This window comes from Triturus cristatus, chromosome 4_1 (genome assembly GCF_964204655.1).
Source record: "Triturus cristatus chromosome 4_1, aTriCri1.1, whole genome shotgun sequence".
Taxonomy (NCBI): domain Eukaryota; kingdom Metazoa; phylum Chordata; class Amphibia; order Caudata; family Salamandridae; genus Triturus; species Triturus cristatus.
Genome location: NC_140585.1, coordinates 45,964,442 through 45,983,382, shown reverse-complemented (window position 1 = coordinate 45,983,382; position 18,941 = coordinate 45,964,442). Strand labels below are relative to the sequence as shown.

At 47.5% G+C, this 18,941-nt stretch overlaps 1 protein-coding gene across 1 annotated transcript in view; it reads left to right on the top strand.

Annotated features, from left to right (window-relative positions):
* The window catches only part of LOC146839436 (zinc finger protein 692-like), a 151,154-nt gene that overhangs the window by 108,494 nt on the left and 23,719 nt on the right, over positions 1-18,941 (top strand). The window contains exon 8 of the mRNA XM_085651490.1: positions 11,888-11,966. Within this exon, the coding sequence (XP_085507616.1) occupies positions 11,888-11,966 (79 nt within the window). The remainder of the gene's footprint in view (positions 1-11,887; positions 11,967-18,941) is intronic.

Sequence of the window (18,941 nt, the reverse complement as noted above, 5' to 3'; positions counted from 1 at the left end):
TCAGCAGTCCCGAGCGATCGTTGATGAGCTTTTTATAAATCAATGAGATAGTGCCTTCCGGTACATGCCCATCTAGCACTCTATCTTCCAGAGGGGAGCACTCCGGGATGGAGGCAACATCCGGGAATACAGAGCACAGCGCGTGACGAACCTGTATATATCGGAAGTACTCCCTATCCTGCAACTGGAATTCCTTCTGCAGCACCTCGAACGTTTTGAATCCCCCCCCTCATCCAGAGATCGCCCACCCTGCTGATGCCTATCATGTCCCACTTCTCAAAGCCTTTCGAGGTCCACAAGCAGCCCAGTCGCTCAGATGCATACAGTGGCGTCGCCCGGGTCAACCGATCCTTCCACCCCATAGCCGAGTTTGCCGCGTGCCACACCCGTACCGCCACCCGCATAGGGCCCATCAAACGTGCGTCGAGCGATGTAGAGTAAAGCGCACGATTATAGTCGCCACCCGGCAGTAACACTTTGTCCATTTCAAAAGCTGGGTTAAGGGCGGGCCCATAAAGGCCGTGGTTTATCGCAGCCAGCTGGGAGGCCCAGTAATACCATTTGATGTCCGGGAGGGCGACCCCCCCGTCATACCACGGGAGCGTCAGCTTCGCGAGGGCGATACGCGGCCTCCCATCCCAAAACAGGTGGCGCTGCAGACCCTCCACCTCCCGAAAGTAGCGCGCCGGGATGACGTCCATCGTGTTTTGGAAAGCGTATAAGAAACGTGGCAACGACATCATCTTAAACAGTGCCGCACGGCCGAGCGGCGAGAGCGGCAAGCGCCTCCAACGCGCCACATCCTCCTTCAGGCGCTGGAGGGGGGGGGGGGAGTAAGTTCTGTTTATAGCAGGCCGCAGCGTCCAGGGTAATAAAGATACCCAGGTACTTAAATCCCTGCGGAGCAACCTGGATAGGACAACCCCGCGGAAGGATAGGAGCCTCCCCCGAGAGGACATACACACAGGATTTAGCCCAGTTGATAACTAAGCCGGAGTTGCGGCCGAAGGAACGCAACACATCCACTAACACAATCAGTGATTTGCGCGGGGAAGCAAGGTACAAAAGAATATCGTCCGCGTAAAGGGATACGCGATCCTCATACTCGGGGGTCCATCGGAGACCACGAATCGAAGGGTGCCACCGCAGCCACTCCGCCAGGGGCTCCAAGGCAAGCGCAAAAAGGAGCGGCGACAGCGGGCAACGCTGCCGCGTGCCCCTGCCCAGCTCAAACGGCGCAGATACTCTACCATTCACCGCCACCTGCGCCAGCGGTCCGGAGTACAACAATTTCACCCAGCCAATGAATCCCGGGCCAAACCCAAACTTAGCCAGCGTCGCCCAAATATATGGCCACTCAAGAGTGTCGAACGCCATAGTGGCGTCCAAGGACGCCAAAATGGCTGGCTCTCGTATGAACGGGACCCTCGCGAGCACCCCGTGCAGACGCCGCAGGTTAAGCGCGGTGTTGCGATGAGGGATAAAGCCGGACTGGTCCTGGTGGATCAGATCGCACACCACGCCGACCAGCCGATTAGCCAGCACCTTGGCGAGAATTTTCGGCTCCGCGTTCAACAGCAAAATGGGCCTGTAAGACGTGACCCGATCCCGCGGCCTCCCCTCCTTATGAATAACCACAATAGTAGCAAGACGCTGGTCCAGCGGGAGGGAACCCGCCGACCGGGCCGCGAGGAACATAGCACGGAGATGCGGAGCCAGCGTATCCGGTCGTAATTTGTACAATTCAATGGGAAGGCCATTAGGACCCATGGCCTTGCCAGAGGCGACCGAACGTATGGCGAGGGCAATCTCCTCAGATGTCGGGGCCGCGTCCAACGACAATTTATCCTCCTCCGAAAGGGAAGGCAGCGCAATGTCTTTAAGCAGGTCATGGGAATCCTCTTCCGAGCGGGAAGATACCGGGGAATACACCCCACGGAAATACTCAGCGAAACAATCAACAATTTCCTCCGGCTCAGTGACACACACACCATCCAGTCTCTCAATCGACGGGACAACTCGACTCGCTCTCTCCTTTTTATCCAGCCACGCAATCAATTTACCAGCCTTATCACCCACATCATACAGTCGCCCCTGTTGCTCTCTACTCAGGCCCCTGGCTGCCTCCGTGACTAGGGCCTTGTAGTCCGCCTGTTTGAGTCGGAGAGCATGCAGTTTATCATCCGTTACCCCACACTCCAGATCACCCTCCAACTCAGTTATCTCAGATTCGATACGGGTCACCTCCTCCCGCACGCGCCTCCGGGAATGGGAAATGAGGGACAGGGCCTCCCCCCGGAGTACCGTCTTAAACGCCTCCCACAAAGAAACCGCAGACGACACAGACCCCACATTGTCTTCAAAATATCGCTCAAGAGATTTAACCAAATCAGCGCGAATTGTGGGGTCACGCAGGTACCAGGAATTAATCGGGACCACCCTCCCCTCCCCCCTCGGGACAATGTCGAAGTGCAACAGGAGTGGGGAGTGATCTGAAATACCCCGAGCCAGATGTCGTACCTCCCCGACCCTCCCTGCCTGTGCTGCTGGCATCAGAACATAATCAAGCCTCGAAAGACTACCATGAGCCCCGGAATGAAAGGTGTATTGTATCTGCGTAGGGTGTTTCAGTCGCCAACAATCCACCAGCCCCAGGGTATCCAAGACGCCAGATAACCAAGCTTGGGCACGGGGGAGATCCCTGGGAGGGTGACGATCCTCAGTTCCGGAAATTACAGCGTTAAAATCCCCCCCAACCACTAGAATCCCCTCCGGCAGGCCAAGAAGAAGGCGCCCCAAATCAGCAAAAGTAGTTGTCTGCAACCCTGGCGGGACATAAACAGAAACCAAAACAATCACTTTACCCTCCAATCTACCCACCAGAGCCGTATATCGTCCCCTATCATCATGGAGCACCTCATCAACCTCCAACGAGAGCGAGGTTTTGACCATAATGCCCACACCCCTCGAACCAGATGTGAAGCCCGAGTGGGCTACAAGGCGATAGCCCCGTCTGTTCATGGCACGAAAGGAGTTTCCAATGAGGTGTGTTTCCTGCAGAAATACTATATCAGGTGAAATTCGTTCGAACTGCAGGACCACTCCCCGTTTTATCCTGTCCCCCAGTCCATTGACATTCCAGGACAAAAGGCTCAGTCCCCTACCCCCCATCATAGCCAAAACCGATCAATCTCCCCCCAGAGAGCACTTTAGCGATAGCACAACAATACTTCTGCCTTGTGGTACAAATAAACAATACCCAACTCCAACCCAACATCCCAAACAAAACTCCCCCCTCCCTGCACCCCTGCATGAGCCCAAACAGCCCCCCCAACTTGCAGTGTGCCTGTCGCCCCTGTGTAAACTAAACTACAAAGACCCCCTAGAGGAGAAAAGAGAACCCCCTCGAGACACAGCACCACCTCCAATGGAGGGGAAACAAGACACAACAGTCAAGAGACCCTAAGCCAGGAATGAGCCCCAGTGTCAATACCTCATACCCGGTCCGGTGGGCACTCTCCGCCCGCCGCCCCCATCCCATCCCGATCATGTCCCCCAGACAAAGTGTCCAACCAGTCCCCGGCCATCTCAGGACGATCAAAAAAGTGAGTGCGACCATCAGCCTCCACACGCAGCCTGGCCGGGAAAAGCATGGCGTATTTTAAGTTCATGTCTCGAAGCCGCCGCTTGACGCCCATGAAACTCAATCTCTGCTTCTGGACCGCCTGCGTGAAATCAGGATAAAAGTTCACCTCCATGTTCTCCAGCTTAAGCGGCCCTTGCAGTCTGGAAGCTTGCAAAATCGCATCCCTGTCCCGAAAGTTGAAGATACGGGCAATAAGAGGCCGCGGAGGAGCTCCGACCTTTGGTCTGCCGCCAGGAACTCTATGGGCCCTCTCCACCGCAAAGAATTTACTCAGTCCTCGAGGCTGGAGATGGGTAGAAATCAAGTCCTCCACAAAGAGATCCGCCGCCAAGTCCTCCCGTCCCTCGGGCACTCCGATAATGCGAATGTTATTCCTCCGGGCCCTGCTCTCGGAGTCCTCCAGGCGCCGATCCGTGAGCGCACTTGCCTGCCGGAGCCGGCGCACCTCCGTCTGGAGGGCCGCTACCTCAGTCGTGAGGCCCGACGCGGTATGGGCCAAGGAGTCAACCCGGTCATTTGTCTTAGATAGATCTGCTCTAACAAGGTTGACATCGATGAGGACCGCATCGAGTTTGTGCGCCAAGGTGTCGAATTGTTGGCCCACTGAGGTCTTCATCTCAGCAATGGCGCCCATGACGTCCTGCAAAGTCAGATCCGTAGGCAAATCCGGGGCATCCGGGGGACACTCGGAAGACTTGTGCGATCCGCCGGGAGACCCCTTCGGGAGGATGTAGCGATCCATAATGTTGACTTGAGGTGCGGTGCCACGCCGGGTCGATTTGGCCTTCAGCCGATCTCCATCCTGCTTCGTGGCCATCGTCGTGTATCTCGCACCCTCACCAGTCACGCAGTGGAGAGCAAGCAATCAAGGCCGTAAGCCCCTGGGGTCACCTCAGGAAGGCGGAGCGGGTCCCCGCAGGCCGGCAGGCAGGGTCCCCCAGTGAGGCCACCACCACACAAAGAAGCGCCGTAATCCCACTCGCGATGACGGCAAGGGGACTCAAAAGCGAAAGTGAAAGTGTGGGGTACACGACTCGCCAGGCTCGGCCCGCCGTTGTTATTCTCTTCGCCACTGGGTCGCCCCCAAACTCGAGTCCGGGGTCAGGAGAGAAGCAGGCCGCAAACTTCAGTCGATGCTCACCCCGGCCCCTGGGGTCCGATTCAAAAACAGAAAACGGGTACCACCTCGGCTCAGGTTCACCGACACAGTCCCCTCAACCGATTCAGGATGAAGACAGGATAAACGTAGGAGGTGGCGGAGGTCTTCGGGAGCCTCGCACCTACGCGGCCATCTTGGTTGCGCGCTAGGCTCCTCCCAGCCTACGATTCTTGTTCTTACATGGAACCAAAGGCTGATAAGAAGCAAAAGGTACATTTATCTTTGGGTAAGGACACACCAGGTGCTCTCCTTAAGCAAAAGGTAAATCACATTCCAGGGAATATTCTACAAAGAAGTGTTCCCATAAGAAACACAAGAAGTACTATAGGAAGAAGTTCTCCTACGGGCGTTTGTAGTCTCAATCCTTGTTGTCGGGCAACATACCAACACCTAAAGGTGAGAGCAGAGTACCCGAGTCGATCTCCTTGACCCTCACAGGTGGAGACCTTCTTGCAGCCTATACTCACTCTGTTCAGGACAACTTTGGCACCTTCTGGGCCACTTCTCAACTGGGAAGCATGTACCTGCCAGTTTTGCGGCTGCAGCGGCACTGACCACCACTGCACCAAAGACTTTGCCCACAGCGTCTAAAGCCAGTCGAAGCCAATTAAAGAGCCTTCTTTGTTCTGTTAAAAGTGAACAATGTACTGAACACATCTAAACCTATCTCGAAATATGGCCTGGACTCTGCAGACAGTGTTGTGCAGTCTGTGTGCACGGCTGTCCTGCTGCTGTGGTGCACTTGGGTACGTTTAACTGGCTTCTCTGGAGATATCCACCACACTCCTGAACAAGCCCTTGAATGGTGAGCAGCTGTTCAGAGAAAGACGACTTCTCTCTAAAATGCTTTAATACGGGTAGAGCTATGGTTCATTGTATTACAACATTTATATAGTGCTTATGGCCCTTGTGTGTGATTCTGAAACGCTTGCCTACCTGGGTAGCATGCTACACCTTTTGTGTGTGTGGTTGGACATGTGCTGTCTTTCTTTGAATCCTGCGTGGGAAATGTTTCTATGTCGTGTGTGATGACCACCGAGGTGCAGTTATCGTATTATGAGACACAGTGATTGGCAGTGTGATGGATGAGGAAGTGGGAGAGACAGGCAAGCCATTTATGGTTTTCAGTAAGCTGGCAAGTTTGAGCAGCTCTGCAGATCCCTTTATGATGGGTCTTATTTTTAAAGTCCATTCCTAGATATTTTGTTCAAAGTTTATGGTCCTGAGCAGGCGCAGGTATGACATGGATCAGAGATCTTCTGGGATGGACCTTACTATCATCCCATATATGATTGCCATTGTGAGATGTTAAAAGGGCGTTATAGCATGTAATTTGGTAGGACCCACAGTGGTGAACTAAATTAAAGTCCTGTGTTGGCCAGCATTATGTGGCAGATCCCTTCAGTTATTCTGTGCCTGTTCAGTTTCTGATAGGTGGTTTATTGCTGTAGACTGGTACATTACTGGGCGACGGACATGGCCCATAGCAGTTTTGTCTTATGTGAGTGTGTCAAGTAGGATACGGAAATTATTTTGCAGTCTGTATGAACTACAATCAACTGCCCAACCTCAGAATGTTATGGTTTTAGTGTGTGTTATGTATTGTATTTGAATTCGTATAGCACTTTTTATCCCTGAAAAGGTATTGCAGCAGTTTGCGTCGGGGTAGCGCGCTTCTCCAAAACATTAGTTTATTTTTTTGGCTTATTGTTGGCTTTTGAGATTAATCTTGCACCCATAAGGAAACCTTGCAATGTGTTCACTCCAGTTTCTATGTTGCACATTGAATTAATAGGAGTTAGGTGTGATCTGTAGTGGAAAAGGGGGATATGTGAATTCATGCATTGCTTTGCGGTATCAATAGATGAGTTACAGGCTCGTCTTGGCCTCCCCATTGAGTCATTACAGAAAGCTTTGTTTCTACGCCAGGGCCGTACGGTCCAACTGTCCAGACCCACCAACAGCTGTGTTGCTTCTTACGGGGCATAGGTAAATCTAGTGGATGCCAATAGTAGATGCAGTCCCCACATTGTTGTGCCAGCTCTGCCACCTCAAAATCCCTCTGACTCTGCCTCCCTTAAGCCATCATTTTTCAGGGGGGGAGGAGGGGGGGGGGGAGGCGGGGCTGCCATTTTGCTACAAGGTGATCACATCAGATTGATGGGTCCTTCACAGGTGTCTGAGGAACAGTGGCTGCAGCATCAAAGGAGCCTTTTGGATTTGTTGCAGGTGTTCCATTCAGTGCATCTGGATTTGAACTGGTGGATGGACCCCTTGCTGTAATGTTGTTATATTAGCCTTTTCTTATACTCGGTTCCTTCTATCATCCCTCTCTCCCTCCCTCCACCCCAGTCAGTTTTCCTGTTTGTAATTAGCAATTTGTCCTGAAATGTTCTGTCCTGAGTGCTGTTTCTGGTGAGATGGTGTGTAGAAGACCTCATGACTGGTTGGTTATGGCATTACTGCAGTTACTACAACAAAAGCTTCCATCCGCCTTGGCAATCGGAGTTTTATTTGCAGCACTGGCGACGAGTAACGTTATCCCTTGGAGGGGGCAGCTGCTTATCACCAGCCATCTCATTCCTGTTTTGTCATCCAGTCTGTTGCTCTCTGCCTGAGCACTCTATGAAGTGATTTTGACCTTGGTACAGCCGAGGGTGAGATGATTTTGACCTTGATACAGTGAAAATACTAGTTCGTGATTTATTAGACCAGTAAGTAAGCTTACCTCTCTGCTCAGTTTGTGGATAATTGAATTATTTGCTCCCTCTGTGGCATGTCCTGTCTGGCTGCCTGATTACGCGCCCTTTTGAACTTTGTCACGTGTTGGCTGTGCGTGAAGAGAAATCGGAGCATAATATGAGCGATAATGAACCATGTGTGTCCTGTTTATTCAGTTCCTTGTAAAACTGTCTGCTTGCCTGACGACTGTACAGCTGTGCTTTTATCAGTCCTGTCCTCATTTGCAGTAGCACACTGATAGCTGTGGCGTAACAGATTTACAGCTGTAGAAGGCGCCTCTGATGAACCGCGCCTTCCTCCAACTGGCTCATCAGCGCTTCTGAGCAGCCAGGATTGGCTTCAAGGAGTCGCTGCCACGCAGGCCTTTTCACCTCAGGACAATGAATAGTAGTGGCGAGAATGACAATCCTGAAAAGTTAACTGGATAAAGAATCTCAGTATTATTAGAGATAAGGAGGCTAGCATATGAATTTCATCTTGTGTTCACTCTTCTGAGCAGCAACCTTTAAAAGTTCCAAGAATCAGAACGCAAAATCACTTCACAATGAATAGGTCTCTCGAGTCCACATCCAGCTCCCTCTCCTCCATGTTCTCCCTCTTTTGTTTCTCGTCTCATTATCTTCCTCCTTTTCGTATCATAAACCTTCTACTGGTCTGAAACATCTTCCCAGCCTTAATTTATGTTTCATAAATTATCTTATCTACATTAACTTTATCACTTCACATCTTCAGCATCCTATATTCTGTAGTTATATCTTGTTATAAACCAACGGCTTCCTCCAACCAATCCTGGAGGGTGTGTTGGGATAATGCTAACCTCCATGTCTTTAATAAAATTGCAATTCTTTATAGAGTTAACCTTTAAGAGTCGTCATTTTATGACTAGACAGGAGGCTAGCATTCTGCATGTTCAAGGTTTCTCAAAACGTAGTGGGAAACATTTTCTATTGGTCTATACTAAAATTTTGTAAACGTGTCCGCATTTGACCAATCTGCTGCTTTTCATTTTGTCCAACCTTCCCCACAACATAAATGTTTTACTTGCCATGGCACCCCTTATTAAATGTGCCAAATACCTAGTCAAATTAATACCTGCCTCTTTCATTGCAGACGTAACCCACCTAGCAGTGGTTGCATTTGTAACTGCTTGAAAAGGTTTCATTTATAAAATCAATAACTGATCCAATCCTGCACTCCTTTTTTCCATCAGTCTGCACTCCTATTCTCTAATACATTTACCCACACATGGTTGAATTATGTAAATTTGTATAAAATATAGAAGTTGACATTGTCTCTGTTCTTTTCCAATCCTGAACAACACTCCTATTGCTCCCACATCTGAAATGCTTTAAAAGAGACCAAACACAGCAAAGTCGCTAATTTACAGGACAACTCTTTCACTCCTAAGTATTTATTACTAGGCTAGTCCTGAAACGACTTCAAAACTAAATCTACATTCCAACGAAACTGATATTTTGGTTGCAGACATCTTTTTAACCTTATTCCCTTAATCACCCTACATAGTAAAGGACTCCTTCCAATTGATATTCTCTAAATTAATGACCTGCCGCCACAGGTGATCTATAACAATCAACTGTCCTGTAAAAAAGTCCTTTATCGAATAACTCGGCAAATAAATTAGCTACTTCTATTTCATCAGTCTCCTCAGGATCCAAATCCTTTGCCACGCACCAACGTAGCCATATTCCCCATGCACTCCTATATCTTTTCTGAGTTCCAGGTGCCCATGACTCATTGAGCAACCCTGAAGCGGACTCCAAAGGTTCTGTGAATATTGATGCCTCAAGTTCCAGTCTGCCACCACATTGCTGACGGAGGATCATTTGAAAGTTGCTCCAAGAGGACGTTATAGCTCTCTTGGCCAAGGGAGCTATAGAGAGGGTCCAGGGTTCAGAAGTAGGCAGTGTCTGTTATTCCCGCTACTTTCTGATTCCGAAAAAGAACAAAGGGTTGCGGCCCATTTTAGATCTTCGGACTGTCAATCTTTTCCTCAAGAAGAAGTTCAAGATGCTTATTCTAGCTCAGGTCTTGTCTACCCTAGACCAAGAAGACTGGATGGTAGTGTTGGACCTGCAGGACGCGTAGTTTCACATCCCTATCCTGCCAGGACACAGGCATTACCTGCGATCCAAGGTAGGCCACAAGCACTTTCAGTTTCCCATGCTCCCCTTCGGACTTTACAGTGCCCCTCGGGTGTTCACCAAGGTGATGATGGTGATCGCAACTCATCTGCACAGGTTAGGGGTGTCAGTCGTACCTCTACCTCGACGACTGGCTGTTTAAGGCCTCTTCCCCCAGGCTGTCGTCGCCCATCTTCAGACTACGGCGAACCTCCTGCATTTGCTGGGGTTCTCTATAAACGTGCCAAAGTCACACCTGACTTCTTCTCAGACGCTCCCTTTCATCGGATCTGTTCTGGACACAGTGCAGTTTCAGGCCTATCCTCTTGAGCAGCGAGTCCAGGATATTCAGGTTGTGATTACGATGTTTCAGCCTCTATCCTGGATTTCGATGAGACTGACTCTGAGGCTGTAGGGCCTCATAGCCTCCTGAATCCTGTTGATAAAACATGCCAGGTGGCGTATGCGGGCTCTGCAGTGGGACTTGAAGTTCCAGTGGGCACAGCATTGGGAAGATCTGCAGTGGTGGTTGACGAACCGAGATTGAGTCAACTGCAGACCCCTCTCCCTTCCCCAACCAGATCTCAAGTTGTGAGAGAAGCATCACTTCTGGGATGCGGCAGCTATCTGGGATAGGTGGAGATCAGAGGACACTGGTCTCTGGCAGAGTCGGGGCACCACATAAATTTGTTGGAGCTTCAAGCGATTCGATTGGCATGGAAAGCATTTCTTCCCTCTGTCAAGGAGAAGTTAGTGCAGGTGTTCACGGACAACACCACCGCCATGTGGTACTGCAACACGCAGGGTGGGGTTGTGGACCCTTTGTTGAGAGGCCCTGCGTCTCTGAACATGGCTGGAAAGCAGGGCATAACCCTGGTGGTTCAACACCTGGCATGAACGCCAGGGTAGACAAACTCAGCCGTCGAGGCCGAGCAAACCACGAATGGCATCGCCAATCAGAGGTGGTGCAAGGTCTCTTTTTAGCAGTTGAGAGAACCTTGGATAGATTTGTTCGCCTCTGAAGAGAATCCACAGTGTCAGCAATACTGTGCGCTGGAGTTTCCAAAGCAGCTATCGCTCGGCGACTCCTTTCGTCATGAGAGGAGCTCAGGCCTGCTGTATGCCTTTCCGCCCATACCACTCCTGCCTAGGGTTTTGAAGAAGATCAGGAGTGACCAGGCCTAAGTCATCCTTGTGGCTCCGGACTGGGCAAGGAGAGTCTGGTACCCAGAGCTTCTGAAGATGAGTATCACTCCCCTGATCAGGCTGCCTCTTCGCAGCAGCAATGGGGGGAGGATTCTCCACCCAAATCTGTCAACTCTGCGCATCCATGCTTGGAGAGTCAGCGGCAGCAGCTGATGGCTTTTTACCTTCCTCCCGAAGTATGTAACATTATTTTGGACTCCAGTTGGCCCTCCACTTAGACGGTATGCGCCTACCGTTGGCAGAAATGTGTATTATGCTGTACAGAAAGGTCGATTGAACCTCTTTATGCTTCTCTTTCCACTGTTCTTTTATTCATTCTAACCCTTGCCTAACATGGCTCTGCTTTGGGAACTCTCAAAGGTTATCTTTCTGCTCTGTCTGCTTTTTGCAGGTGCCAGACCAGCTGCCTCTGTTCAGGTCTCCAATTGTACATATGTTTCTAAAAGGGCTGGCTCACTTTTTACTTGTTTCCTCCCACTTCATTTATTGTTCCTCAGAGGGATATGAATCCTGTGTTGATTGTCCTGATGGCATCCGCCTTCAAGCTGATGCACAGCTGCCCGTTTTTGACTTCTTATTCTGAAGACCACCTACCAACACTGGAGAAACATAACTTAGGAAAAGATTTACGAACCAGTCAGAAGCCTGAAGGATAATTCATAAATTGAGTAATCAGCGGGAAGATTATGTATCCACCAGAAATATTATTGCCATAGTTAAGTAACTTTTTCTTTTGACTCTTATCAGGCTAAAGGCCCCATGAAATAGCATGCTGGAGGGCCTCGGTAAGAAGGATTATCTGCTGGGCCTTATATAGAACACGTACGTTGAGGAGGTCATGTGCAGGGACACCTAATAATGATGCCTTTGTGAGTGACGTCAGCTGTAGTCCTCTGATGTAGAGTCATCTGTACCTGGTAATCATTGAATGGGATTGGCTTGTTTATTCCCGCATTACTTTGGATATCTAAGTGCTCTTTTGTGTCTGTGCAGGAAGACTGCCAAGATGGAAATTCTCCAGTGTGACTATGAGGAATGTGGCAAGATCTTCTCCAACCGCCAGTACTTGAACGTCAGTATCTGTTTCCAGTGACATGTTCGGTGGTGGGCATAGGGGCGGGGGATTGGTCAATGCTGGATAACCGAAGTGGGTGGGCTATGGTGGGAGAATATGCATTTAACGCAGCATTGGCTTTGATGACTAGATCAGATTAGTGAATGAGCATTGCAGAACACCTCCAGAAGTTCCTTTATATGCGGTCATTTGGCTGTATGTTGGACACTAGCTGCCTCCCGCAAGTGCAGACGTTGATGGTTGTAGTGCAGATGTTTTTGTGTTAATCATTTTAGTACAGGTTGCCTCTCTTCGCCATTACAACGGACTGTACTTCATGTGAATAGGTGCTTTCGACTTTTTCCACAGGACTAAAGAGGACATTATGCTCTCGGTACACACACTCCTATTTCCTGCGCATTTTCCAGTTGGTCGATTTTAGTGCATCCACCATGCTGCCTGTTGTGAATCAGTACCTTTTGTAATGAAAGGATTGCAGTCCAATCCCATGTAACCCTCTTTTTTTCCGCAGTAGTCATGCAAACACTAACAAAAGAGTTCAAACGAAATCACTAAGAGGTTTAACGTTCGTATTCCTGTATTGTCCTGTGATTATGGATGTATACAGCCCAGAAGGCTCCAGCTCATCCTTCCCTCCTGGACATTGTAGTTGTATCGCCATGCCCCTAGGAAGGTGGAGCAGACTGTGATTTGTCCAGAATCCATCTTCTTAGCATCAATTACTCTGTAGAATATATACCAGACAGCAATCTGGAATTTAATAAATCCAAATCACTCCTTTATTCAACCAGAACTATGTAATCAGCTTTTAATGTCTCACTTAATGCTGTCTCTTTGTTGCCACCTATAGCCACATTGCCAGTTACCGATGTCTTTCTTTCCAGCAGTTCTGTTTACGTTATTTGGCAAAAAAAGAAATACAGATCCAACAGTGTACATATTATATGGTGCATGTGTATTCTTGGAAGCTGATGTGAACTTCCCTCCAGGAAACCTGGATCTAGCCATGGCAGATACTCCATCTGAAGCCAATCAGTATCGTTTCAGGACGTGCTCCCCATATGGGACCAAGAGTATGTTTATGGATAATACTCATGTGCAGTGTATGCACTGCCTACATTTTAATCGCGGCTCACAGGTGACTTAGGCAAGGACTTTCAGCCTAAAGTTTAGGGGCAGAGATTAGCCGTGTTTTTTTCTTTTAAAAAACGTGCCTATATTTCACTCTTTCACAGTAAATGTGTGGCACTATTAGTTATGTGTAGTTTTGATTTGATTTGTATGAGGTATAGGTCTTTTTACAATTTATATATTTGGCCACTAAGCTCATCACATGGGTATCTCCCCTCATTCTCAGGCTACTCTTTTCAAATAAGTCATGAGCATGACCGCACGTTCTTGTACACTGTTTTCATTCGTTGCCACGTTTCTCATGATGGTGCATTAGCTACTAACTTTTAGGAGTTAAGATATAGTTTTAGTTATTTTCACTTTTCTATAGCGTGAGCTTTGTGCGAGGGCATTAGTGCTTTACTTGAATACTAATTTGCATTACTCAATTTGACACTGAGAGATTCAATGATTTGCCCTGGATCACAGGCTGTTGAGCTATGACCGTGACTCAAACCTGGTTCCCCTTTACCAAAGTGAGCAGCTCCAGCCATTAACCACATCCCTTCACCATACGAAGGAGAAAAAAGACAGTCTAATAAATTCGGTTTCATAAAGTTCACTTCCTTTATGCTCACTGATGCTAGTTTTCGTTTTTTGCTACAATCTTGGCATATATAATCTGTCTGATTGTTCTTCCCAGTTTTGACCCTTCTTTTAGCATTTTAGCATAAGGTAAAAGATAGACTCATGAATACCTCTGTTTCCTCTAGTCCGCATGGTGGCTGGTGGATTTTTTTTCAATGTCTGTAGAGCAAAAGTGATCAGACCCCTTGCAGCACTTTTGTGAGCGGTGATGGTGTTTGGGGAGTAATGCAAAATCTCCTAGCTAACGTGCAGGTAAGTTTCAATTCTATTAAGGACGCGGAGGCGAGGATTAGGATTTACTTTCTTCCATTTATTAGCTCCAGCAGCCTTACAAAGCACTACAAACCATATAGAAAACTACATTTCCCATGATCACAGGGAAAATGGAAACAAAGAAAAAAGTTCATCAGAGGCAGCCAATCCTGCGCGAGGACGTCCCATAACTTCCCCCGCGGACGCTCTATCTTCCTCTTTCTTCGTGCGACCCACCAAGGTAGTCTTTGGTTATTCTTGCTTGCCAGCCTCCGCTCCTAAGGCAAGGAAAAATGTAGGTAAGTTAGAGAGAATAGAACTCTATGCAACAAACATGATCAACATGGCATGTCCATTGAATTGAAACTTTCCTGCACGTTAGGTAGGAAATTTTGCATTCTATGGCAGGACCAGAGGCTTCTGATTAGGCTAGTTTAAAGCTTGTCCACCACTAAAGATCCCAGAGACACTACTGGTTTAAAGTAAAATCTTTTGAAGGTGTAATCCAAGGACCAGTCCGCTTCATTCGAAATATCTTCAAGCCGGCTCCCAGGGAAAATCCTTGGATGCCATTGCACCCCTCACCGAATGAGCTCCAAAGCGGGAAGTATCTATGCCTGCTTCCTGCATCACCCAACGGACCCATCTTGCAATTGTAGGGGACGAAACTGCCCCGTGTGGCTTAGTAAGAGCAATAAACAATTGTCTCATGCCCTGTGGACATATATCTATTGTCGCCACCTCGTAGGCTTTGAGCACTGTGACCACACACAATTTTGGGGTGTCAGGGAAAGCAGGATAGGACACAGACCGTGAATTACATTTTGTGCGTCTGAAAATGTGAAAAGTAACTCCTTCCGGAGTGAAGTCCCGTCCCGTGAGATCTAGGGCTCTCACATCTGAAACCCTGCGACATGAAATTAGACACAGCAACATGGCGAGTTTATAATAATAATAATAATAATAATAATAAACTTCTTTATTCGGTTATTACAAATTGTAAAACCATAAAAGATTCATTTCAAAAAGAATACAAATGTACATTAAAACAGAAAATCAAGATAAAAAGTAAAATTTACACAGGGGCGAGGTCAAATATTTTGCAAAGAAAAGATTCTTATAGTTTCAAAGCCGTATCTGGGAGTACATTTAAACATATATTTTACAGATTTTTCCTATGCTTTATAATACATTTTAAGAAGTTAAGGACGCGGTAACAAACCAGTTCAGATTCTAGCAGTTGGAGACGTAGCATCGCTGGGCGACATTGTCTAAATCCCCATTGCTTTAATAGGGGTAATAACCAAACCCTCCTGTGTGGATGATGGAATTTACAGAACAGTGTTGTCTGTAAGTTCGACTGTATTGATTCCTCATCGCAAGGACAGGTAGGGAGAATTGGATCCCAATTTTTCCTCTCCGGAAAGGATACTAATCTATGAAAAAGATCAAGTCTGAACCTTGTCAATAACATTCTATCATAGGTACTAATCGGCAATGTTAGATAGGGCTGGATAAAAAACGTAAGCTGAGTCATGTTGGCATGGAGAACAGTGGATTTTGTCGACTCAGATGTCAACCTCAATGACTCTAAGTGTGTCAGAGCCAATTGTTTCAATGATCGCTTAGATACTTCGATAATATTTTTGGGTTCGAGGTAATATTTCTCCAATCCGAGGTCATTGAAGAAGTTTCTGATATACCGAAGCAATTTAATTTTTAATGCTTGATCAAGGGTCATTGTATCTGCCACAATTTCCTGGGTTAAGATGTTTTTGTCAGAAGTCCAAATGCGCCTCCAAAGCAATAGTGGTTGAATCCTTAGTAAGTCCTCTAAGTAGGGAATTCCAAGTTCCAGATGGGAAGCGTAAGTTGAAGTACTACGCGGTGTTGCTAAGAGGAATCTAAGGAAGGTGTTTTCAGCCACCTGTAGGGCACTGACATCTACATATCCCCAGACTCCCGCCCCGTAAAGTGCAATCGCCTGACACTTGGCAGTATAGATTTTTAGTAATTCCACTGGGGGCCTTCTCCCTAGTCTATGAGAAAAACTCATCAAGGAAGTTATGGCTCTTTTAAAAAGATGACATCTGGCCTCTACTGCTGGTCTCCAGTTAAGTTTTTCGTCAATCATGATACCCAGGTAGGAGTACTGAGTAGTTACCTCAAGTTTTTGATCTTTGAGGCAGATGTTCTTTATACGTTTTTTCCCGCTACCTGCTATCATGACGAACGTTTTTTTAACGTTTACTTGTAGGTCCAGCCCACCCATGAAATCGACATATCTATTCAAGGACCTCTGTAATTCTCGCGGCGTGCGTGCCAAAATGACGGCATCGTCTGCATAAAGCAGAGCGGGGATCAGGCGCTGTTTTACTCGTGGTAGGTCCTGAGCCCCCCTCAACATCTCCCCCTCTAGTCCGTTTGTGTACAAAGAGAAGAGGAAGGGGGCCAGGACACAACCCTGCCTGACTCCACGCTCTACTGCAAAAGGTGCCGTCAACTCCCCCCCGTGCCAAAACGCACCCTTGCTGATGCGTTTGAATATAACTCTCTTAAAAAATCTAAAAGAGGGGGGTCCACTCCCATGTGGGCCAAGATCATCCAAAGTTTTGCGTGTGAAACGCAATCGAAGGCAGCAGACAGGTCCACATAGACCATGTAAACCGTGTCCTTCTTTGCTTGGAGATATTTGCCCACTATCAAACTAAGATTAAGGGCCTGCTCTACCGTTCCAAAACCCTCCCGAAATCCAAACTGAAGATCTGAGATAATGTCTCCCTCCTCAGCCCAGAGCCGGAGTCGTTCTAACACGACTCTGCCAACGACCTTTCCCAAAGAGTCTAACAGAGAGATTGGACGGTAACATTTCACGTCTTGACGGTCACCCTTTTTAAAAATCGGGACCATGATTGATTTTGTCCAAGATTTTAGGAGACCCAGCTTTACGGCTGCTATACATACTCTCGTGAGGATAGGGGACCAGAGATCTAAATTGAATTTGAAAAGATCCACAGGAACCCCATCTGGGCCTGGTGCTTTCCCGCTTTTACTTGCTACCAAGGCCACTATAACTTCGGAAATGTCGAAGTGCAGAGGAATTGGGTATACGACTGTTGGGAGTAAGAATTGTGTCCCTATCGGTGTTGCTGTGTTTTTAAAAATCTTAGAAAAATGGGACACCCAAATATCTTCTTCAATTGCAACTTCTATCTTTGGGCTATCTTTGTCTTGTAAATAAGGGGTTTTAACAGTTCGCCAAAAAGCGTCGCTGTTTTTGGAGACGGCACTGGAATGTAAATCATTCCATAGTTTCTCTTTTAAGTCTTTAATTCTTTGCTTGCGTGCCCATTGATATTGATGTCTCAAGGATTTGATCTGCTCCTGATCCCTAACAGTTTTATTTAGGGCCTCCTTAAGTTTAGTTAAAGCCGTTGTACAGCTGTGGTTAAACCACCCTTTAGTAGTTGGATTTAAATTGTTTGAAGTTACTGTGAGAAGTCCCTTAATTTTCTCTAATATTTGTGAGAAATTATTTAGGACTTCTACATCCGATGCTCCTAAATCCAAACAGTTAATTATATTTGCGTATGCCTCCTTTACCAATTTTCCTGTAAGTTCTTCCGGGTTTATCTTCCCCCATTTTAATGTGTAGCCATTTTTCCTTCCTAACTCTAAATTATTTTGTGCAAGAGTCTTCGCTATAGCTGCATTAGGAGATTGAAGAACAGTTGCAAAAAACTCCATCCTAAGGGCAGAGTGATCACTTAGATCATTTGTTAAGACCTCAAACAACCTGACTCGGGACAACAGTCCTGTTGACAAGAGGATGTAATCTACTGTCGTTTTGTAGCCCCGACCCACGTATGTTGGTTGCAGGGAATTTGAACCTGGGCTTGCCTCATTTGCAATTACAAGTTCCAGGTCTAATAGGGCATTGTTCATAGCCGTCCCCCCCCTGCTATGAGAAAAATGCATGAGGGGAGTATCATTTTCATCCACGATCCCGCAACGGTTTTTTCCGACATGTGGGCATGGGTGTAAATTCAGATCTCCTCCCCATAAAACGTGGACTGTCCCTTTTCCTATCCTTAGATTGTGAGTTAGCTTTTCCTTGATGTTAGAAAGAAGAAACAAGAATTCGTCCTCTACTAGATTGTTATAGAGATTAAGCAGGAGGATCGACTCTTTATTTTTTAACACAAGGGAGAGTAACTGGAAATTTGGGTTAGACACTACTACAGATACTTTCAAAAGATTAACTGTATTTGCAATGTATGTGATCAACCCTCCCTTAGGTCTACCTACACTAGTACCCAGAGCAGGGGTAAAAAAAGTTTTATAGCCCGGAAGATGGAGCTCGGTCGTAGACCATGTCTCCTGGAGACATATGATTTTTCCCGACTCCAAGAAGGTAGCAGCCGTCCCATCATCAATTTTGGAGCGAAGGCCCGCTACGTTCCAAAAGAGGATGGGTAAGGGCTGCGATTCTATATTCATCGGCGCTTCGTTTACTACACGAATCATTTTTTCTTTAGGCGCTGGATAACATATCTTGGAGTTGATCATTTCTGGGTCGGTCACAGGTTCATTTGTTGGGCAAATTGTTTTTCCCTTGGGCATTGGATGACATAACTTGCGATTAGTTATTTCTGTCATCGCTGGTGGTCAATCGACCGATTCAAGAGCACTATACCTATTTGACGTCGGGATACTGGACCAAGCATCCCTTTGGGGTGACTCTCTATATGGCATACGAATGCCCCAATCGTCCCGTCCTCCTCCCCAATGTCGTGGCCCCGATAAGTGCCAGGGACCATCGTAGTCATAGTGGCGGGAACCCGCTACTTGCCAGTGATTGGAATGGTTCCCATGACGTGAAGCTGTTACATCCCAGGGGCGAGCGAAATGGTTTGGAATCCCTTTATAGAGGCTGGAAGGATAAAAATAGGAGAGTCTCCT